The following is a 22,407-nucleotide window of genomic DNA, read 5'->3' as shown; positions in this document are numbered from 1 at the left end:
GACAAGTGTCCGAAGGTGTGTGTGTGCCAGTAGAGACGCCACCTCAGGGCTCTGTGGGAGTCACAGGGAAACGACGCCTCTATGAGTTTTGCAGAAACAAACACTTACCCACACAAATGCATACATATACAGTATATATATTATACACATGTTGCTGCTGCTGCTGCTACTTTGCTTTCATCTCCTGCTAAAAAAAAGTGCAAAGAAAACTCCTCCAGCCCGGCCCGGTGAACTCCTGCCCCACTGTTGTCTTCTGCAACAGTGGGGCAGGAGGACTCTCCAAATTCTCTGGAAGGAAAAGCCAGTGGAGAACGGGACCCTGCCTCATGAGTCCTCTACAGATGGTTCGAACAGCCTTAACAGCCTCCTGATGCATGGGAGCTAGCGTCCACGAGCTAAGACGATAGGCCACCGATCTTTTTCTTATTGTCTTTGGCCCATCGAAGGAGAATTTTTAGTTTTCCACTCTCAGGCTGCATGCGCTTCGAGGGCTACAAAGGAGATGCTAACTGAATGTAAAAGCAATTTCAGAATAACCTACATTAATGTGCACGTTAACGTCATCGCTTCATGGACCGGACCAAAATGTTCAGTTTGCTGTTGTTGTTTTTTTTTCATTTAATTTTGTTCTTATTCGGTTGACATGGAAGTTTGTTTCTCTCATTTTGCCAAGAAAAAAGAAAAAAAGTTGATTCATGTCACAAAGTCTTTGTAATGACAAGTATCCATGTTCATAAAATTATGTCTGTTGCTTCTTAAAAATTTGGCTCTGGAGGTTTCTTCATGCAAGTGTGTGTGTGTGTGTGTGTGTGTGTGTGTGTGTGTGTGTGTGTGTGTGTGTGTGTGTGTGTGTGTGTGTGTGTGTGTGTGTGTGTGTGTGTGTGTGTGTGTGTGTGTGTGTGTGTGTGTGTGTGTGTGTGTGTGTGTGTGTGGAAGCTTTTATTCCAGTTTACAACACTGACCTTGAGAGGACCAGTGGACCTCATGGGGACCAAGGAGGTTTAGGCTGCTACACAAACCTGTGTGTGTTTGTGTACTTCTACTTATATCTTTGTGAGGAACAGAGACTTTTCGAAGCAAGGATATTTTTCCTTGTCGTCACTTTTTTCAAATGGCTGTTTAAAGGTTAAGATTTGCTTTGAAGGTCAGTGTAAGAGTTGAGTCTCAGTTCGGGTTGTAGTTATAGGCATTTATTTGTAAATAAAGTTTATTTAATAAAGCAAGTTTCTCAGAGCAAAGTCAGAAAGTTCTTCATGTGAATAAAATTCCAAAAAGTAAATACTTGTGATAGAAACAGTGAAAAACATGCAACAGAGAGACAACCACATGGACGAGTGTGACTAAACTCGCTTTAAGTCACGCTTACACAATGTAAATCTAGTTTCCCATTGTGTCGGGGCCACAACTTTGAATGCACCTTTAGTTTTCCGGTTCAAGGTCAGCGATGTAAGCAGGGGCCTGCAGTGCTATAGTGATGGTCGAGGGTGAAGAAAGGGGCCAGGGAACCAATAGTGTCCTGACAAAGATAGAAGTGTGTGTGTGTGTGTGTGTTTCTGACTAATTTGTATGTAAATGCATTAAAATAATCCCATACATTTAAATCCAGGCATAAAATTGAATCGACTTCTCTTTAAAGAGCGTGACGTTCCCTTGCAACAGCAGGGGGCGCCCGGCACCCAGTTCCCGCTGACCTCATGAGTGAGGTTACTTCTGGATGCATATTGCATAACAACATACATACTGCATCAGCATGGAGTACAAAGATAGATCCCCCCCCCCCCCGCACCACTATCACATCGCGACTATTAGACCCATCTGAAGCATTTATGCCTTTTTTTAAAGAAACAATCTAGAGCGGAACCACCTTTGCAGAATGTGGATTAATCATCTGGATTATAGGCAGTTTAATATAATTTTTTATTTTTCCCCCCTGAGGGTTAGAGGAGGATTCACTGCTCAGTCTAGACAGGGAGAGAACATCGTGTGTACAGACACACTCGTAGAGACAGGAATAAACCCTGTGTGTTCAATTATCCAATTATAATCTTAATCTGCCCCTGATCACATCACACGTTGGCAGGAATCAATGATCACACGAGCAGCCCAGTGCTCCAATGACTTCACTGTGACCCCCTTCACTTCAAAACAGATATTTTCCATGCAGCATCATACAAATCATAAATAAGGATACCTCACGTTGTAAATGTTTACACTGCAGATTGTGCAGGGCGATGGAAATTATTGTGTATTTGTATTAGAGTATGAGTAAATGACAGAAGGGGATTTTTTCAGTAAATGGAACAGGGTGAACTCAGGGAAGAGCCAACACTGAAATCTTACTCCACACACGCTGCGTTCAGGGGCTGTGGGAAATACTGCTCGTGGTATTATGGAGTGGCTTGATTAAAAGGGCACTCAACTGCTGCTCCATGACTGCTCTTCTTCTTGTTCTGTTGTATATGGAGATATGATTGGTTTTTGTCATTGATTACTATTGGTCAGGGGTCAATGCATGTGTCAAAATTAACTAAAAAGCTGTTTCTCACACAACTCACTGCAGAACTTGTTAGAAGTGGCTGAACATAATTATTCAAGTAGTATGAATCTAAAAGCTGTATTGCTGTAAATAAAGTCAAAAAAGACAAATGGAGAATAAAATAAAAGTACTTTATGAAAATAGTAAACTTAAATAAACCCAAATACCAATAAAACCAGACTTAAACTTGACTGGTTCATGTTGGTTCGGTCGTTCTTTACTGTGTAATCACTGGTTGTTTGTACTTTGATTTCGCTGATAACATGGGTGTGACTTCACTAAAGGATCAAATCAGGTGAGTAAGCTCATGCGTTGTAGTTTAACCGTGTGAGTTGTCCTGTTAAGTGAAGCTTTACTATTTTCTATATGTGTAATATGGTGCATTTTTCCAAACAGAGCTGTGATTCATTGTCAAAGTTTCCAGTATTGGAGCTCTGGCTGCTTTCGGGGTCTCTGGGTGAATATTAAAATGTCCATGTACTGTATACGTCAGCTGTGTGCGCACAATGCACAGAGGGGCCCACAGACACACACACACTCACAGGTCGGTCTGGACTGTAGACTGGAAACACATATATATTTATATACAGTCTATAATCTAGACATAGGCTTTTTTGAGTCCACAAAACCATTCTGAGAGATATTTACACCATTTATTATAAGTCATAAAAACCTATTTGACAGTATTTTTTCAAATCAAACACAGTGCACTGCATATATATATATATATATATATATAGAGAGAGAGAGAGAGAGAGAGAGAGAGAGAGAGAGAGAGAGAGAGAGAGAGAGAGAGAGAGAGATTGATGTAGGCAGAGCCCCTTTATAGTTATTCCCAATTATCTATGCAGTTAAATACGAATATATACTGACACTACACTGCAATACACAATACTGGAGTTGTAGTAATGTGCAAATTATTACCAGGGACTATTTTTGCATATAATATATTTGGCCATAGTTTTTGGTTGTAGCTCAGTTTATAGTTCAATTTTAAGCAACTTTTAATTATTTTATCATCATATTTTTCTTTTATATTCACGTTATCGCGACCGGTTTGTGTCTGTGTTTGTTCAATTCACCATCACTGACAAAAACTGAAGTAGTCCCGCACGTTGTGGGGGCTGCGGTGTCCGAGCCCGGGCGGAGCCAGTGAACGCCCCTCGCTGAGTGACAGCCCTGCCCCACGGTCGCTGCTCCGCGGCTCCGCTGCTCTCACACCGCGGCCACAGCTCCTCAGCCGAGCCGGGGGTGTGAGTGCGGGGGGACGGACACTCTGAGACACCGGCAGCGTGCAGCGGGACCCGCTCTGTGCTCCGCAATGTGCCGCGAACGGGACTGAAGCGCTCGGACGGCAGTAGAAGCAGTGGAGAGTAGTGGGGAGCTCCGTACCCAGCGACGCCGCATGTGCTCGCCCGTGTGCGGCTTGGGAAACTTGCAGTGCCCCGTCCACCGGAGGGAAAGAAAACAAACAAGAGGGAAACTAACACAATCTGCGGCTGCGATTCAAACCCCTCTGCACCGGGTTCGAGCTCCGGGGACCCGCCGCAGCAGCAGCAACACGCCGACCTCTGCCTCCTCTCACATGCCTGCGTTGATGTGTGGGAGCGAGGGAGGGGAGCGGAGCCGGGGGGGTGTTTGAGTCAGCCCGCGGAACTTCCACAGGCACCCCGAGACACGTTGAGGACAGAAAAAGTTAGTTGTTAGACTGGAAGTGAAGGAGACAGCGGTGGACATGGAGGGACAAGCGACCGAGGAGGACCAGCAGCAGCAGCAGCAGCAGCAGCCAACGACTCCTCCGCCGCCGCAGCAGCAGCAGCACCAGCCGCCGCAGAGCTGCTGCGAGGACGTGCGGAAGAGCGGCTACCTCCGCAAGCAGAAGTCCATGCACCGGCGGTACTTCGTGCTCCGCGCCGCCTCGGAGCGCGGCCCGGCCCGCCTGGAGTACTACGAGAGCGAGAAGAAATTCCGCGGCAAGGCCCCCGTCCCGAAGCGGGCGGTGGCGCTGGAGACGTGCTTCAACATCAACAAGCGGGCCGACGCCAAGAACAAGCACATGATCGTGCTGTACACGCGGGCCGAGAGCTTCGCCGTGGCCGCGGAGAACGAGTCGGACCAGGACGAGTGGTACCAGGCCATGGTGGAGCTGCAGTGCAAAAGTAAGCCAAAGTCGTACATGCACACACACACACACACACACACACACACACACACACACACACACACACACATACACACACTTCTAGATGGTGCATGAGGCTCTGCAGAAACGTGGCAAAGTGTGCAGATCATGCAGACATGTTTCACTCCTGTGATTGTGTGTGTATGTGTGGGGGGGGGGGTGTTATCATTAGAAAAATATTACAATTCTGCAACTTTAATGAGAGCGAGAGAAAGAGTGTGTGTGTGTTTGTTGTATTGTTGCACAATAATAATAATGAAAACAATTTGCTGCTGCATGGCTTCCACATTTTTACAAGTACCTCTCTGACAGGAGTGCGTGTGCGTAAACACGCGCCTTTTACGCGGCACCTTGGAGCTCCCCCCCACCACCCAGTTCCTAATCACACTGGTGTCTAGCTTGATATTTGCTCCCAGTTTGTTCTCAGACTTGTTGGGTCCTTCTCTGGGTTTTGGGGATGGGGGCCGGAGATGGGGATGGGGGGGTCAACTGGTCAAACACACCCCTGTCTGCCCTCCTGTTTACTTTCCCCTGCTGACACTGCAATATTACTTTTGGCATCGATCCCTGAAGAGGACGAGAATAAATGTCCCACAAAGATGAATATTTATTCCCTGATTGATTGATCTGTAATAATGAGGAAGCAGCTTGTAGTGTCCCATCAGGAGGATCTGTAGCCTTTTCTCAAAGAGGCGTCTATCAGCCGCAGGGTAAACACAGCTGCTGGAGCAATAGTGGTGAGCAAAGCAACTTCCAAAAAAACACCTGTTCGGCCTTTCTCCTGTGTGTGAGTGTGTGTGTGAGTGTGTGAGTGTGTGTGTGAGTGTGTGTGTGAGTGTGTGTGTGAGTGTGTGTGTGAGTGTGTGTGTGTGAGTGTGTGTGTGTGTGGGTGAGCAGACAGTCCACAGGGGACACATGACGCAATCTTGGCAAACAGAAGATTCAAGGTGCTTCTCACACATGACCTGCTGCTGCAACTGTTACATAAGGCAGCAGATGAGTGGTGGAAGGGGGGGGGGATAAACACCTGAGGTTGGGGGGGGGGAGGAGGCCATTTTTAATACACTCTAGCTGCAGAGAGCAATGCAGAGGACATATCTGGATGATTCATAAGCGACCCGAAAAGAAAGTCGCCCGGTGCCAGTAGGTCCATTAGAGGGGCATCGAGTGTGACCCTGCAGATTCTGGAATGGCTGTCAACATCGTGGCCTCCCCCTCCCCTTCTCCTCCTCCTCCTCCTCCTGTTGCCTCCTCGCACAACTGTGGCTTGTGTGCGTTTCTGCGAACCCACTCCTTCCCAAGTATTTGACGAGTTTCCGTGAGACGGGACGGGGGGGGAGCGAATTGACAGATGTTTGAGCGCAGACGCGAAAGCCTGGGAAACTGACTCCGCAGCCTGTTCCCCCCTGTGCAAACCTCTTGTGCATTTCAGGGGAGAAGTGCAGATAATCCAGACTACAGTTGATAAGTGTGCAAAGGTCAGATGTACAGAAAATCCGTTTTTTTTTTTTTTTACGGGCAGCCGCTCAGCAGTGGGGGGGGGGGAGGAACTCGGCCTTCCAAGGGAACCAGAGGACCGTGCAGGCCCGGATCCGCCATCATCACCAGTATCGTCACGCCCCCTCGCCAGGCCTGAGTCGTCTTTGAAATTACAGGTCCCGGTGTGCAGGGCTCCTCTTTTGCTTTTGTGGCTCCGAGTCTTTGGTTTCTCGTGTAAATCACTGAAGCCGACAATGACAAAGGGCTGCGGCCGGCCGCTGTGTAAACTCACACGCTGGCAGGCATTTTGTTGTGGTATGTGCTGCAGCTCAAACGCAGATTCTCTGAATTAAAAAAAGAGGCCACACAAAAAACACTGCAAACACACACACACACGCATACATGATCCAGGCGTGAACAGGGAGAGTTTTGTAAGAAAGGGGGGGGGGGGGGGGGGGAAGTGCAAGGTCACGGCCAATGGCTGCATAAACCTGCTTGTGCGAAAATAGCTTTAAACACACAGTCACGTTGAGCACTGTGAGGATTCCGGCCTGTAATAACCCTCCTCTGGTATGTGCAGCTCATACACAGTTTCAAGTCGGTGGTGTCTGCGTGTTGACCGAACCCCTCCCTACACACACACACACACACACACACACACACACTCACCCTACTGTCTTTCCTGCCTCGTCTTCACACTCCTCCAATGCAGTGAAGTACGTGTCCTCACCTCGTCCCTGCAGAAGCCGAAAGAGCACAGAGGCGAGAGATGCTGCGTCGGGGGGGGGCCTCACGCGGGGACCCCCTCCTTTCATCTGATACCTGTGTAGCTGCTCTGATCACCTCCTTTGAGCTCCGTCAGGTGCTGCAGGGGGTGGGGTTCCCTGCGTGAGGTGGAATTAAAAGTTTCGGGTTGAAGTTTGTGATCATGTGCACAGCGAGGGACTCCTCGGCTTGCAGGATCAGTGAGCATGCGAAAGCACAATAAAGACCTTGGATATCCACGCGGCCGTACTGTACGGCACAGCCGCCCACATACTGTGCCACAGGCCTGGGAAACTCACTTAAAGCAGCACAGCGACGCTCCGGTATCAAGCCGCCCTCCCTCTCCAGCCGGTGGTAATTACACAAACACGAGCCAGCTGCCGTCCACGGCGATATTAGGATCCCAGTTATTTATTCAGCTGAGTCCAGTAAGACCCTTCTGGGCAGCGAGTACAGTATCAGGCCTGAGGGCGGCTATTTGCTCATCTATTAAGAGGCAGCGGCGTGTGTAAAAGCTTAACCTCGGCGAAGGCAGGCGGAGGTGTGGCACCACAAGCAGGCGTCTGCCAGGCGAACTGTCGCACAACTCGGGCACCGCGACGGGAAGTCAACACAACGACCTGGAGTCCGGGTGTGGACTCGGTGGCACCAAACGAGAGAGAAACCTTTAACGTTCAGATAAACATTTAAACACGTAAAGCATCCATGGGTCCCTTGTGCTATAGCAATTTAAATTCTTAATAAGAACTTAAAATGTGTGTTAAGAATGGATCTTCAAGCTGAAGTTTACTTGCAGCAAAGATCTGCAGCAGATTCTCACAGTCGAGAAGCTAAAAACAGCAGATGTTCAAAATTTTTGCTTAAAAAGTGACTGAACTGAAAAACGCTGCTGCTTTTTTCTGTAATTTCTAATTACAGCTGGATGTCTTTGGGGGTTTGGGGAAGTTGTTTGAACGTTTGAAGTCATCTGCTCGAGCTCTGGGAAATTAAAAAGCAGTTCCTGAGCATTTCTGAGCATAACACACACACGCGCGAATGTCGGAGGAATTAAATATCAGATTAAGTGATAATGTAAATAATCCTTGTTTTGCAGCCTGGAGGTTTTGTTGTGTCGTTACCGGGGTCTTCTGAGTTCAGTTCTCCTTGTTCACAGCTTGAAAAGGACGTGACATGCGAAACAGTGAGGAGCAACATCTGGCTCCAGATGTAATGATATGGTTATTCATGCTAATCCACAGACCTCAGTGTGAACACTTTCCCCCTTCGCTGTGTAAATCTGTTTTCGGTCTGTGGATCATCGTGATGTTATTTTTGACACTTTAAAGACCACAGACCGAATGAATCTGAGGGCAGCTAATAGTTCCACATGTCAGCAAATCAAAGTTTTCAGTGAACTGTCCTGTGTGTCAAGCCTCTTTATTACAAGTTAATAAAATTGACTGCTTTCCCAGTCAATTCAGTTTTTATAAGGAACATAAGGACGAATCAGAAACCTCGCTGTCTGTACGATACCAAGAATAAAATCACTGTTGCATGTTGTTCCCGAGATTTAAAAGACAAAAGCTGCATTCTAAGACCGGTTGTGTGACAGTTGCATGACGAGGCTGTCCCTTGTTAAAGTCTCAGGCGAGTGTGTCCTTCCATCCCCTGAAGATCCTTCTCGGGATCCCTCTTCTTCAGCTTAGTGGGCTTCTGGACCAGTGGAGAAGAAGCATGAATTAGAAAGACTCTGTCACACGCTCCGGTTGCTTCGGCCAGTGTGATCTGGATCTCACCAGTGGCCCGATGAGCTGGCCGATTAAACGTTAAGCTGAGCTTAAGCACTGCTCATCTCCCTAATTAGTCAGTAATCACTGTCTCGGGGGGGTCAGCGGCTGGTGGCACACTGGAGACGGGGCTAATGAAGTCAGAGAGCAGAGGCTGCAGAGGCCATCCTCAGAGGACAAAGTTTTAAAGATCAAGAAAGTGATTAAAACCATTTTCTCTTCTTTACAGTCGACCAGTTATTGAGGTCCCACTCTAACTGAGGGGTGGTGAGCCGCCACCGGGTATTTCCTCTGCACAAGCACCTCTGCATGTTAACACCCTGTAATTTCATTCAACACAACAATCAATCCTGTCTGGCTTCAGCGACTCGTTGCATCACAGTCGCAGTGAAACGCAAGCGAGCCTGAAACGGCCTCGAGCTCTGCACCTCATGTGTGCCGCTGTATCAATTAAGTGCTCCGGTCCTGATAGACAGCTCAGGCTGGGCCATGGGGGGGGGGGACATGATCCATTTAGTTGATGAACACCCATATGTTCAGCACTATAGAGCCGCGGGGCTTTAAAACGCATAGTAACCTTTTATAGTGTGCTGTATTGATCGCTGTGTGTTGATACCGGCACATTAGCGCTGTCACGTGGAGGTCAGGAAGCTCACCAGCTGGGATTTATCAGCTCTTCGGTGAATGGATGAGAAACATGGAGAGAAATTAGCACGGGGGGGGGGGGGAGCTTCCACATTAACCGGGGTGCTGCTGCTCCTACTCCTCTTCCTCCTCCTCCTCCTCTGGGAGATTCAATACAGGATGTTGCATCGATCAGACGTCCTGTAACACCAGTGTCCAGACAGAAGAGGAACATTACAAATTCACACACACCCACTTTATATTCTACTGTAAGATTTCATTTCAAAGCACCTGAAGAATGTGGAAAGACCCCCGGACCATACGTTTTGGTTTTGGGAATGGAATCAAATCCAGAAGGTCTGGAGCAGAAGTAGGTGAAAGTGGCTTTTGGCTCAGACAGATGTCTAAATACTGGGTTTTTGGAGAGTTTCCTATTTTCTTTGGACAATGGCTTCACTTAGCAATGCTTCTATACAGAGCTTTGCATTAACTGCATCTTGCAAGTGTGGGAAAGTGAAACAGTAGAAAGTTGAAATCCTAAATGGAGCCTCTTGTATTGATTTTGACTGATGCATTTAACATAATTTGTTTTAAATATTGTAGTTATTATGATCTTTTTTGTTTCTTAATTCAAGTTGTTCCATTTCTATGTCTCAAGGGTTTGTTTTTATATTTTTTATATGTGCCAATATATTGGTATTGAGTTCTTTACTCCCTAATATCGGATTTGGCCAAAAAAAGCCTATTGGTCAATGGTCAGGCTCTAGTTTAAAACTTGACGTAATGTCTTTGTGCAATTTAAATTGTAAATTGTATTAAGCTGTGAATGTTATAAAAAAAGTAACTTTTTCAACTTTTTTCATTATTTTCCAATTCATGCTCTGAATTTGCCGTCAAGCTACTAAAATGAAAACTTACTGTAAAAGATTATCCACTTTGGAAAATTTGAACGCAACGTTCAAATTCTCCAGAAAAAGTATTATTGCTTTCCAAAAAAAACCAATTTTTGGACTTTAAGGGCTAAAATGACTCTGGGCTGAAACAATAAAACCCAGTGTTGTTCACATAATAAAGTTAACTCTAGGGACTCTTTGGTCTGATTCTCCAAAACCTTCTTGTCTGACTCAATAATACACAGACAGAGTGTTTACCAAGTCTGTCCAAGATGGCTGCCAGTTAGTTGAGGGGGCGTCTGAGGTGGTATTGTGCGATCGTCGGTTTTCTTCTTCTGTTGGGCCTTTTTCTTGGGTCTTGTCGAGGGACGACAAAGCTTGGATGCGTCACCGGTAATTTCATGCGCTTGTGTGTGCGTGGCCTGTGTGTGTGTGTGTGTCTGTGTGTCTGTGTGTGTGTGTGTGTGTGCACGCTCCTCTGGCTAACACGAACCACATGTGAAATGAACCTTAGGCAGATGCTGGTGTTGGGGAAGCACTGGGGTCCCTGAGTGTGGGCCCAGATAGGGGGGGATTTCTGATGGGGTGGATATGGATGAAGAGATAGGAAGTGGAGGAGTGGGGGGGGGGCACACATGGCAGCCAGAGATTAGAGCAACTGTTTTCCCCTGCTGGGTGGCTCGCTCTCTGCCTCTATCAGATACATGCCTGGACAAAGAGCCCACAGCTGTCTCCTATCTATCCACACACTGGTAACCTGGTACAGCGGTGAGGGGGGGGGGGGGTGGTATAGGGGCACAGTAGCCAAGGAGGCGGTGAAAAGTTCCTGTGCAGTGTTCTTTGCGGTGTTATGGCACAGCGCAGCATGCTGGGGCAGTGAGGTCAGAAACTTGAAACAGAACCCGCTTGGTTGCCAGAGGCGTTCTCCCTGATTTACAGGCTGCATTAGCTAAGTAAAGGGCTTTTATCGTGATCTCACTTTAAATTTCAGTAAACCGGAATAGTTTTTCACAGAAATGCACAACGTGAAGGTCGTTGCATCTGAAACTTACGAAAGCTAAAAACACTGGGGATTATTGTTTAGCAAGTGAAATTGCACAGTTCCTTGCAATTCTGGTCAGATGCACTAGGAAATTCCACCAGAGGGTTTAGACGAGGGGGGACCCAGCATGAGGAGGCCGGAAGTAACATATACATTCTACGTATAAATGTACGTTTTTGTTAAAACTGTACGTTTTTTCTTGGTGATGTCCAAAAACCTCATCAGCACGCTCCCTCGCCTGCGGTGAATCCCTCCGGACAAAATCCAGAGTTTCTTTTAGGGGCTGGAATGAGAAACTTCAGAGATTGTCCCGAGTAACTGACCCAGACATTTGCGTTCTTGCATGTAGCCCCCCCTATGAGATTATCTTAGTTCAGTGCACATCTGAAAGCAGCTTTAAACACACCAGGTTCCCAGCCAGTGCCGTGGTGCTTAAATGACACCAGCCCCTTGTTCAAGACTCCTGTGAAAGACTTACTTTCTTCAGGACCCCTGTGATAACCCTTACAATAATCAGCCTGTCACTCAGGGAGGAGCTGTCAATCTCCCAGCAGGCATCTGGAAGCCCCTGGGGGGGGGGACATTTTGCACCCCTATACCCTTGTTTCACCCTAAACACACACAAACACACACACTCTCTCTCTTATTGCCAGGCAGATTCAGCGCCGCCTCCAGTTGGAGCAAATTGGGTTAGATTACTGCCTCCTTATGTACAGTCTATGATCTCCTGGGAGGCAGCTCGGGGCACAGCAAACAAATCGTGAATGAATAGATAGCAGTGTTGCCCGTGTAGGTTGCCATTGTAGGCCGCGGGTTTCACGTGTGGTCGTGGGCGAAAGTGAAGTAAACAACTTCGTCCGTCAATAAGCCAGTGTGAGTTGTTTTCAAGTCGCTAAAAAAGGGGAATTGCTATTCGATGCCTCTCTAGTCGCCTCGTATGAACTCGTTCTCTGGATGTGTTCGCTCCATCGGGGTTGTATCAAGGTTGGCTGAGCGCCGTTCACACATCGCCCCCTATTCACCCGGGGAGCTCCACCCAGATGCTTCATTACCTCCAGGTGTACTTTGCTTTCATGTGCTTTTGGCTGTAGTCCTCGGATTCCTCTCCCCCCGCTAAGGGCCATTTCTCTGTTCATGTTTTCCTGTGGGCTCATTATGATGTATAGGGGCGGCATTGTAGTGCACAAGGGCTGACCGACTTATAACCTCAGTGCAAAGGGGGGGGGGGGGGGACTACTGCATTCTCACTAGCGATCTCTTCTGAGCGCCACACCGAGCCCCCCCTCAGGAAAGCCAGGAGCAATCTATAATTCATAGAGATCCTAGTAGCATCCGCTCCCAGACTTTATGTAAGCACGAAGGAAGATCTATGATGTTCCATGGTGGTAGGTGGTGCAGGATTTCCAGCTAAACCTCTTAAATGTTTTGAGTGCTTTTGAGAGTTGTCGATAAGAGTCCGCAGCCGGAGTGGCCCTGAGATCAAGGGTGTTTGTGTGTGTGTGTGTGTTTCTGTGTGGGTGTGTGTACGCAAGTGCTGTCGAGGGCACAGCTGAGGTTTAAGGCTGCACTGTACTCGGAACAAACAACACACTTGTGCTCTCCTCGAGAAATGCTAAATGGGCTCTTGAAAAGGAAAATATAGTCTTCGAGGAACATGCTGGACTGCGATCTGAGTCAGTCTCGAGAAGCAGGATCTGAAAAAGTTAAATTTTGGCGTGAATAACGACTGTAATTAATTGTTTTTTTTTTAATCGAAGCTATCCTTAAATAAACTTTATTTTCCTCCGTTTAAAAAAAATCCCTTCTCTCTGTCCTTAATGGCTCTTTGATATCACTTTGCAATCTCCAAAAGTCTCTCATTCCCTCTGTCCCCACTGACAAATCCCAAAACCACCCCTATCCTGTTGTTAAATCTAAATCAAGGAGGCAAACAGGGTTCCATGGACGCAGCTCCTCACACACAGTTAGAAAAGCTGTACACACGAAACAGCCATGCATGTCCTTGAATGAGTCATCTAATAATGCAGGAGGAGTGCGCCCCACACACACACACACACACACACACACACACACACACACACAACCACTATGCCGCAGCATCCAAGGCTTTCAACAAAACATCTATTCTAAGTTTCTTTCAAGTTGTCAGCGGGCCTCCTGATTCTAGGGAGGAAAACGCAAGAGCAACCAGCGAGAAACTTCTCCCTCTTTTGCAATGATGAGTAAAAAACTGTTTTTGAGAAGAGGATCTGGGGGAAAACATTTGTCATAACGGAAGCTCGGTTGAAATGGTGTCCACTGTGCGTGCTGGGACTTCTTGTCTACACATGGTTGTCATTGTAGGATTTGCAGCAGAAGAACAAACACACGCAGACATAATCATATATTTGTAATTGTGCGGCGAGGGCGCACTGTGTTTATCCCTGTGGGACCGAAACCAGTGCTTAAGGTGGAATACCACACAAGCTTCGTCAAAATAAGGTCACTCACTCAGGAACTCGTCAAAAAACAGAAACACTTTTGCTGTCATTGCTTCAATATGCCAGATGTGGTAGGTTAATTAGTTAGGTGCAAGTTCACCACCACCGTACAAAGAACATCCTGTTCCTGTGAAGGGAGCAGGTGAGCATATCGTCGTGGTGGTTTGTTTCTTCAGTCCTGTCGTGATTTAGATCGAATCCGTGTTGTACATCGGTAGTTTTCATGCCCAGACCCATCCAGCCTGGCAATTCGACAGAGAAAACAAAGTACTGTGGTGCATGGGAGGAAAGAGGCCTTGCTTAAGAAACGTTTTACGGTGAAAACATGAGTCACACATCACGGTATTCCTATAATCCTGGTCCCTCGAGTAAAAGAGCTTGGAAGGTAAATGTGTGGTTTATTCCGATGCGGTTTCAATGAGTTGCACGACATGATAGAGTTGAGGTACTTTTCTGGGATAATGGGCACATTTCCTGCTTCAGACCTTCAAACAATACGGTGACTTAAAACGACAAACAGGTGACCAAATATTGTTAGGTGCTTAAGTAAGTCTGCTGCTTTTTGTGTGGCCCCTAACAGCTCAGATTTCAAGTCTCACCAGGGGCTTTCTCTCCTGCATTTCATTGCCTCACTAATTCCTTACTGTCTGAGCACAGAGCAGGCAACACAAAGGATGAATGGACTGCCTGTAGTCTTGCTAAAAACACTAGATTTCATGAGTTTACAAAGGCAGTTTATTGTCAGTCGAGCAGCTCTAGAAATTGGCTCTTGAGGAGCTTATTGAGAGGTTTCTCTTAGATCCCCAGCCTTCTAAACTGGCTTTGTTTGCTTTGGGTTTGGAGAAGATGCACTTGTTAAGCATTTTCCAAGTTGGTTCACTTAGATTTTCCACGACGGTTGCGTTAAACCCCGCAGTCATCATTCTTTTGCAGGGCTTCAGTTGTCAACCGTTTTTTTCCACACTGGTATGTGTGCTTGTTTTGTGTGTCAGGATGACAAATGAGACCCCAGGAGTCTGCAGGTAGAGATCGCCCGTCTCACAAGCTGCTGCATGCTCTGGATGAACTGATATCTGGGGAAAAAATCTGTGAAAAGCCCAATATCAGCACAGCTCACATAATAGAGGCACCTTGCTCTCCACTAACTGGTAAATAGTGGTAGTTTCACCTCATGTTTCCCTTTGGTCACACATCCATGAAGGTCATCCCAGTGCTTTGTTGCTGTAGTTGCACTTGTTGGTGTTCTTCATAAATCCTCCTCTCTAAAACTTTAATTACCTCTCTCTCTTTTTCCCACATGCAGTATCCTCTGTTTTTCTTTTTCACTGAAGCAACCGTTAAATCTCCTTCTCTCTCTGTCTTGCCTCTGAAGGTAAGAACCTCTCCGACACTGCGGCAGCGGGGGACTACGGCGTGCCCAATCCTGGGCCTGCGTTCAAAGAGGTTTGGCAGGTGAAGGTGTGGCCCAAAGGCCTGGGTCAGGCCAAGAACCTGGTGGGCATCTACCGCCTTTGCCTGACCGACAAGACTGTCAACTTTGTCAAGCTCAACTCCGATGCTGCTGCTGTGGTGCTGCAGCTCATGAACGTCAGACGCTGCGGCCATTCAGAAAACTTCTTCTTCGTCGAGGTGGGACGCTCCGCCGTGACAGGCCCTGGCGAGTTCTGGATGCAGGTGAGCCTGTAATCTGCAGTCCATTTTATGGCGACAGTTTCAGCCTCCAGTCCCAAATAAATGTTAAGACCCTATAATCAACTGAGGGAAAGAAGCTGCAAAGTTAAGGTTCGCATTCATGTAACCGTACATTATGGTCCCATTCAACTTTGACAAATGTAGTTAAAATAAACCTAAAGGCAGTTATATATGAAAGAAAAACATGACTCACCAGTCTTGTTTAAATGATGCATCTTAAATAGAAATAATTATATAGAAATTTAACTCTCAAAAGAAATACGATGTAATTCTTAAATAAACCCAGATTCTCCCAGGATTGTGTTTTTGAGTTTACTGTACATGAGGTTTTTCTGTCACTTCTTAGGTGGATGATTCGGTGGTGGCCCAGAACATGCATGAAACTTTGCTGGAGGCGATGAAGGCACTGAGCGAGGAGTTCCGCCAACGCAGCAAATCTCAGTCCAACTCGGGCCCTGGAGGAGGTGCCACTGCTTCAAACCCCATCAGTGTTCCGTCACGCCGCCACCACCCAAACCCTCCTCCCAGCCAAGTGGGCTTCACCCGCCGGCCCCGTACTGAGCCTCCTGGAGGCACTAGCTGTGGAGCAGGAGGCAACAGTGCCAATGCTTCTCCAACCCCAAGGGATATCTTCCCGAGGTCTCGCACTGCCAGTGATTGTGGGAAAGGTGAGGATGGGATAACTGGGACCACACCGCTCCAGGGACCAAGCTCCAGTCCCTCCATCAATGGCTCCTGTTCTACCACCCCAATCCTCAGGTCGAAGTCAGTCCGTTCAGCCCCCAACTCAGCTGCTAAAACTCCTCTTGGGCTGATGCGCTCCATCTCCACCCCGGCGCCCTCCCCCGCCCAAAGCCTCTCATCTAGCTCCGGGCATGGCTCTGACTTTGGAGGTGTAACATCTCCTGCTACTACTGGTCCGGGATGTGGAGCCTATAGCCGTGTTCCCAGCCATCATGCCTCCGTTTCTGGCTCACCCAGTGACTATGGCTCTTCAGATGAATATGGCTCTAGTCCTAGCGATCACACGCTCCTTACCTCCCCAAGTCTCCCTGGAAGCTCTGTAGGTAGCGTCATCAGCCAATCCCTTGATGATGAGGGAGCCAACTACATCCTGATGGGCCAACGTAGTGGTGGGGGAAGTGGTAGCAACAGCAATCAAGGAAGCTTGACGTCCAGTTCCGTGCCAGCCCCAGGAACTCCGCCCTGTGGCTCCCAGTCCCATACCAGGAGAGTGCTGCGTCGCTCGTCAAGTCGTGAAAGTGAAGCTGAACGAAGGCTGCTGAGTAAACGGGCTTCCTTACCTCCTATGGCTCTGGAGAGGTTGGCCCCACATCAGCGTAGAGCTGAGGAACCAGCAGATGAAGATTCAGCCGATTATGCCATCATGTCAAGGAGCACCAGCCGTGAGTCCTTCACTTCCTCCTCCTCCTCCACACAGAGGGAATCTGTCATTGGGGCTGGTTCAGCAGGGGGAGGAGGATACTTGGATGTGGCCGAGTTCAAAAGTGAAGTGAGTGGAGGAGCAGGTGGAGTAGTAGACAATGGGTATATGTCCATGTTGCCTGGTGTCACTCAGCCTCCAGAATCCCTGTTCCAGTCTCTGGCTGTCTCTGTCCCAGACTCAGATTCTAAACCTGCTGATGATTACATGGCTATGACCCCTAACAACAGTGTGTCCCCTCCACAGCCAATCCGGCCTCCACCAACTTCTGACGGCTATATGATAATGTCCCCCAACAGCAGCTGTTCACCTGACCAGCGTGGTGGTCTCGCTGGAGGAGCTTGGATGGGCAGTGGCAGTGCAGACAGCAGGGCAGGCAGTGACTATATGAACATGTCTCCTATCAGCGCTCGTTCTGTCAATGGCAGCCCTCCACCCCCTGAACACACTGCTCATTTGGAGACCAGTTCTCAACAACCAGCCCCCAAGATGGTTTATTCCTACTATTCGCTTCCCCGGTCATACAAACATAACCCCTCTGCTGGACACTTTGACGATGGGCCAGGACGAGGCAGAAGGCCCAATGGGAGTTGTAGTAGGGGAATGAGTGGAGGTAGGACGATGGGAGTGCGTCAGGAGCAACCAGCATCAGGTAACTCAGCGGTGGGACGCCACCTGTCACTCTCATCTTCCTCATACTCTTCTAGCTCGGCTAGCAGCGAGAGCCTTGGGGAGAGCGAGGACAGAGCTGCCCAGTCAGTGGCCGGGGGAACTCAGTCCAAAGATGGAATTAAGCTCCAGCAGAGACGGGGCTCCAGCGGGTTGTCCAAGCAGGGTAACCACACTAGAAACAGACCAGTGAGTCTGTTTGTGGATGTTTCTAAAGCTAATACCCTTCCTAGAGTCCGTGAGAATCCCCTGCCCCCAGAACCCAAGAGCCCTGGAGAGTATGTAAGCATTGAGTTTAAGGGGGAGAGGTGTGGCCAGACTGGGGTTGGAGGAGGACGTGGCCGCGGTCTCAGGCATGGCTTATCACTGCCTCATTGCTCAATCAGCCAAAATCCTCATCACAGGACAACTTCTTGCCTAGGTAACTATGTCCCGCTCTCCCGCAGCCCCTCTGCCCCCATCACTCCCCCAGCTGCCTCTGAATATGTCAACATGGACTTAGGCCCTTCTCCGTCCCCCTCACCTCTCTCTCTTAACCCAATAGTTTTCCCATCTTTCCACACCCCTCCCACGCCTCCAACTCTTGCTCATGCCCCCAAATCTTGTGATGAGGGTCCTAGTGTCCCTCGTGAAGAAAGAGCCGAAGTAGCCGAGGCCCCACTTAGAAAGACCAGAGAAAGTGCTTCCTCAGTGTCTGAGTCCGTGTCCCCTATATCCTGTGGAGACTACACAGAGATGGTCTTCTCCTTAAATAGCAACATTGTCCCTAGGTCCTCATCCAGTGTCTCTCCCAAAGCCCCTTCCCCCACCAGGACTGATCCTTCTGTTCCAGTGTTGTCCCGGGGTCTAGAATTCTCCCTTGCAAAACCAGGACTCAATCCGGACCACGGGGCTAAAGTTATCCGTGCCGACCCCGGAGGACGCCGACGTCATTGCTCAGAAACCTTCCTTGCCGCGCCTTCCCTCCCCACCTCCACCTCCACTTCCTCTTCGTCCACTGCCTCCCTATTTCCAGAGCACACCCAGGCTGTGGCCCGTCGGCTGGGCTTTGAAAGCGTGCTGTGGGGGAACGGTGCTGCGAATGATACCCCCACCCAGTGCCCCCTCCCTGGACAACAGTCCCTTACCACAAACACTCAGACTTCATCCACAGAGCAAGGTCTTAACTATATTGACTTGGACTTGGTCAACAAAGAGAGCCCCCATTTGGGCCTGGATGGACCCTCAGGTAGCCAGGCCCCTTCTCGCCTCTTCTCCGTACTGGGAGTAGGTTCTGGGATCGGGGGAGTGGGCGCAGCAGTCGGCAGCAGCAGCAGCAGCAGCTCCAGCCTCAATACGTATGCCAGCATTGACTTCTACAAATCAGAGGAGCTGAGGACACATCAGAATGGAAACAAGGAGGGAACAGGTAAGAGCTGACTTCCTTTTGTTCGACTTTATTCAGACTCCTCATGTCTCTCCAGTTTTCTCTTCACACAAATCCACACTGTTGTTGTCCTCCTCTCCCTTTGTCGTCCTCCTTCTGCTCTGTCACATTATTCAGATGAAAAAAAACAAACACTTTCAAGATAATCCGATGGAGAACAGTCTCCCTCTCCATCTGTACTTGTAATAAAACTTCCCCTGGCGCCATATTAGAATGTGGACCCTAGTCTGATTTGTATGACTGTGCCCATGGTCCGCAGTATGAGATATAGATCACCTGTGCTGACAATCCGTAAATTGGTTTCCTCGTCTGGAGGTTGGTTTACTTCTGAAGAGAAGAGACCACTTTTTACCTGGTGTGATTGTGTTAGGTGTTGAAGGCCAGACAACCTATTGGAATAACAATGAATATCGATATTCTGGAAATGACTATTGATCCTCTTGAGACTTCCCATTGCTGCAACTCCTCAATACAGTTTTTTTTCTGCAGATTTAGTACATGTTTGTTTTGTATATATTTATATTCAAGATATTACTCCAAGAAGAGTGCTGCTTCAGTTGAGCTGTTACCTGGCTTTTTGCTTAGTTGTACTGGGGACAAATAAAATGGAAAGGAGCCAAAGTGTGTCAGCTGTGCTCCTCGTCATAAATTCTTCAAGTGTCCTGAACTCGAGCAGCAGTCTTGCAAAAGACGCTCCCTCATTTGATGTTTTGTTGATGGCGGTGCTCTCCCATAGGTGTTTAACCATCTGGAGGACCCCTAAGAATCCACTAAACTCCCACTACAAACTTCCTGAAGGGCTTCTGCTCCCTCGTAAAGATCCACTAACTCCTCCAAGACTCCTTGACACGTCTAAAACCTTCTCACTGAAGAACTTAAATGTTAGAATCTCCTCAGTATCACTAGAAGCTCATTAAGGAACAATAGAAAACTGCCTGTAGATTCTTTAAATAAAATACTGAGGATAAGTCTGTTAATGAAACTTGAACTAGGTTGTTGTGACTGTATGTAAATAGATAAATGAAATAGAAATAGAAACAAGGTAACACTGTATACATTTGCAATATGACATTGTTAATATACGTGGGGGGGGGGGGTCAATAAGGTTAGGCTATGAATTTATATTGTATTACCATTTTTCCCTCCTGCATGGGGCAGTTGTCGAGCTGTGGGGCGCCACCACAGCTAAACAATGCCTCAACTAGGTCACTGTGAGACGTTTCCTCATGGAGAAACATTCCCTTTGAGCCACTGTCTGCACTAAATTGGCCTGTTAAGAAGTGGATGTCTGCAGCATAAGCAGATAGAGCGGCTTTTAAATAGAGATGTGGATTTATACGCAGTAAAACGCTCAGTAGTCTTACTTAGCCTTCCACAGCGGGGCTCTTGTGATGAATGCACCCTGCCAAGCACCACTGTTTATGTAGCCCCGCTGGCTTCCACATGATTTGCACCGTACGTTGTGTCGGACTTAATCCTCCCGGGTTCCTGCGGCAAACATTTCATAGCTCTGCTCCGAAGTGGGATTTAAGAATTTAAGTGCATTAGCGGAGATTCTTCTCGGGATCTTGCGGCGAGTGTCTGAGCTCCACAGTTGGTTTTCGATAGATTCAACACATGTAAGCGAAGCATCAGGCCGCATCCATACGTCGCAGTGCTGGGGTGTTTGTTTTATTGGGAAGTGGAAGCCGTGCTGGTGGAAGCACGGGGTGTATTTTAAATGGAAGTGCTGCAGGCTACCTCTGCGGGACCATATGGGATGTGGCTGCCGCGTACGTCAGCGGGGCAGCGTGGGGGAGAATGTTACACATTGGCTGTGAATGTTGAGATGGGGCCAGTGCTTCACTCACATAGCTCTAAAATGCCTCTGTACAGTCTCCCCCCCCCTCCCTCCTTTCATCCCTCCCATCCCACCTCCCCCTCTTTCCTCCTTCAATAAATGATCCTTTTGTTTGAGTGTTTTTTACCACAGTGGGCTGGCGGGCCTCTGCAGGGCCGAGCCCCCGGGACGAGTGGACTCTCCTGAAACAGTTTTTCTCCCCTCGCTCTCTATCGTTTGTGTGTGTGTGTTGCTATTCTTTATTCTTTCTCACCTCGTTTTCCGCTTCGTCTGTGTGTCTCTCTACTTGTCCTCACACCTACTCATTCCTCACAATCTTCACCCTGCTCCATCATCGAGGCAGATGGATATTTGAAATTCCTTCCCTCCCTTCTGTTCACTATTGTGTAGCTTTTTTTCTCTCTCTCTCTCTCTCTCTCTCTCTCTCTCTCTCTCTCTCTCTCTCTCTCTCTCTCTCTCTCTCTCGTCTTCACGCCTCTCGTCCTCCTCCCTTCTCACATTGTGTTTCCTTCCATCCTTTAAATACTTGCAGGGGCACTTCAAAATAGATTTTCTCTTTATTTTGCTTCCGAGCATCCGAAACACAGGGAGGCAGAAACAGAAAAGAAAAGTGGCCACACAGAGATGGCACAAATCTACCAACAAAAATAACTTCAAAAACTATTAATTATCTTGTCTTGTGTGGATCTGTAATTACAGGGATTCTGTTTCCTCCAACAGGCACCGGCTTGTATAGGAGAAGAGTGGGTGTGTGTCTCGGGGGTACATAGTTTTGGCACATGGGCTCCGAAAGCTAAATCTGGACATCAGTAGTGGGACATGCGCCAAAGACAATTCTGTGTTGGACGCTGGTAACGTCTTATGTAATGGGCAAAATTAAATGAGGAAACACAGGAGGAGTCGTTTCTCTCCAAATAACCCAAAAGACGAAAATCGAATCAGAACGAATCAACTGCAACAGATGTGCGTCTGTGTTTTCCCCCCGTGACACACATTTGAGTGTGGATGCAGTAAACACTGTGTGTACTAGTATTTTTTTAAGAGCTGTGGCAGAAATGCGTGTATGACTTTGCCGTGTGGATCCATCTGTGTGTGTGTGTGTGTGTGTGTGTGTTTCCCACGTGATGGAGTGGACTGCCGTGACCTTGAGCTGAACAGACAGTGGGAGCTTGCTACTTTATTTTCGGGACAAAATGTTAATTTGAATTAAATCGGCCACCACTCCCACAAATCTACCCCTCCAGAAACCCATGAGAGAATTTTATTATCCGCGCTTGCAGCTGTCCCCGTCCCAGACTATTATTTTATTTCTTTTCCATCTGGAGGGAGAAGACGTGTGTTTGCCAGTCTCAAAATAACATGGAGCCTTTTAAAAGTCCTGCCCAGAGACCAGTTCCCCTTGCAGGACATCCATTCATATGTATCTATGGGACAGAATTTAGCCCCATGATGCAGACTGGGACTTGATTATTGTCGTCGGGTGGAAACTGAAATGCTGTTCCGATTTTGTTGTTGACGGCTCACAGAGGAAAGGTTGTTTACATTTGTTTACTACTGCCTAATTGGGCA

At 47.9% G+C, this 22,407-nt stretch overlaps 1 protein-coding gene across 1 annotated transcript in view; it reads left to right on the top strand.

The window, feature by feature from the left end:
- Window positions 1–3,801: 3,801 nt before the first annotated feature.
- Window positions 3,802–22,407, top strand: part of si:ch73-335l21.1 (insulin receptor substrate 1-B) — a 41,904-nt gene continuing 23,298 nt past the window's right edge. The window contains exons 1-3 of the mRNA XM_053416263.1: window positions 3,802–4,695; window positions 15,140–15,441; window positions 15,806–18,980. Coding sequence (XP_053272238.1) covers window positions 4,272–4,695; window positions 15,140–15,441; window positions 15,806–18,980 — 3,901 coding nt within the window. The 5' untranslated portion in view covers window positions 3,802–4,271. The remainder of the gene's footprint in view (window positions 4,696–15,139; window positions 15,442–15,805; window positions 18,981–22,407) is intronic.

The sequence above is a fragment of the Pleuronectes platessa genome, chromosome 23 (genome assembly GCF_947347685.1).
Source record: "Pleuronectes platessa chromosome 23, fPlePla1.1, whole genome shotgun sequence".
In the NCBI taxonomy this organism is placed as follows: Eukaryota; Metazoa; Chordata; class Actinopteri; order Pleuronectiformes; family Pleuronectidae; genus Pleuronectes; species Pleuronectes platessa.
The sequence above is the reverse complement of the archived record's forward strand: the minus strand, read 5'-3'. Positions and strand labels throughout refer to the sequence as shown.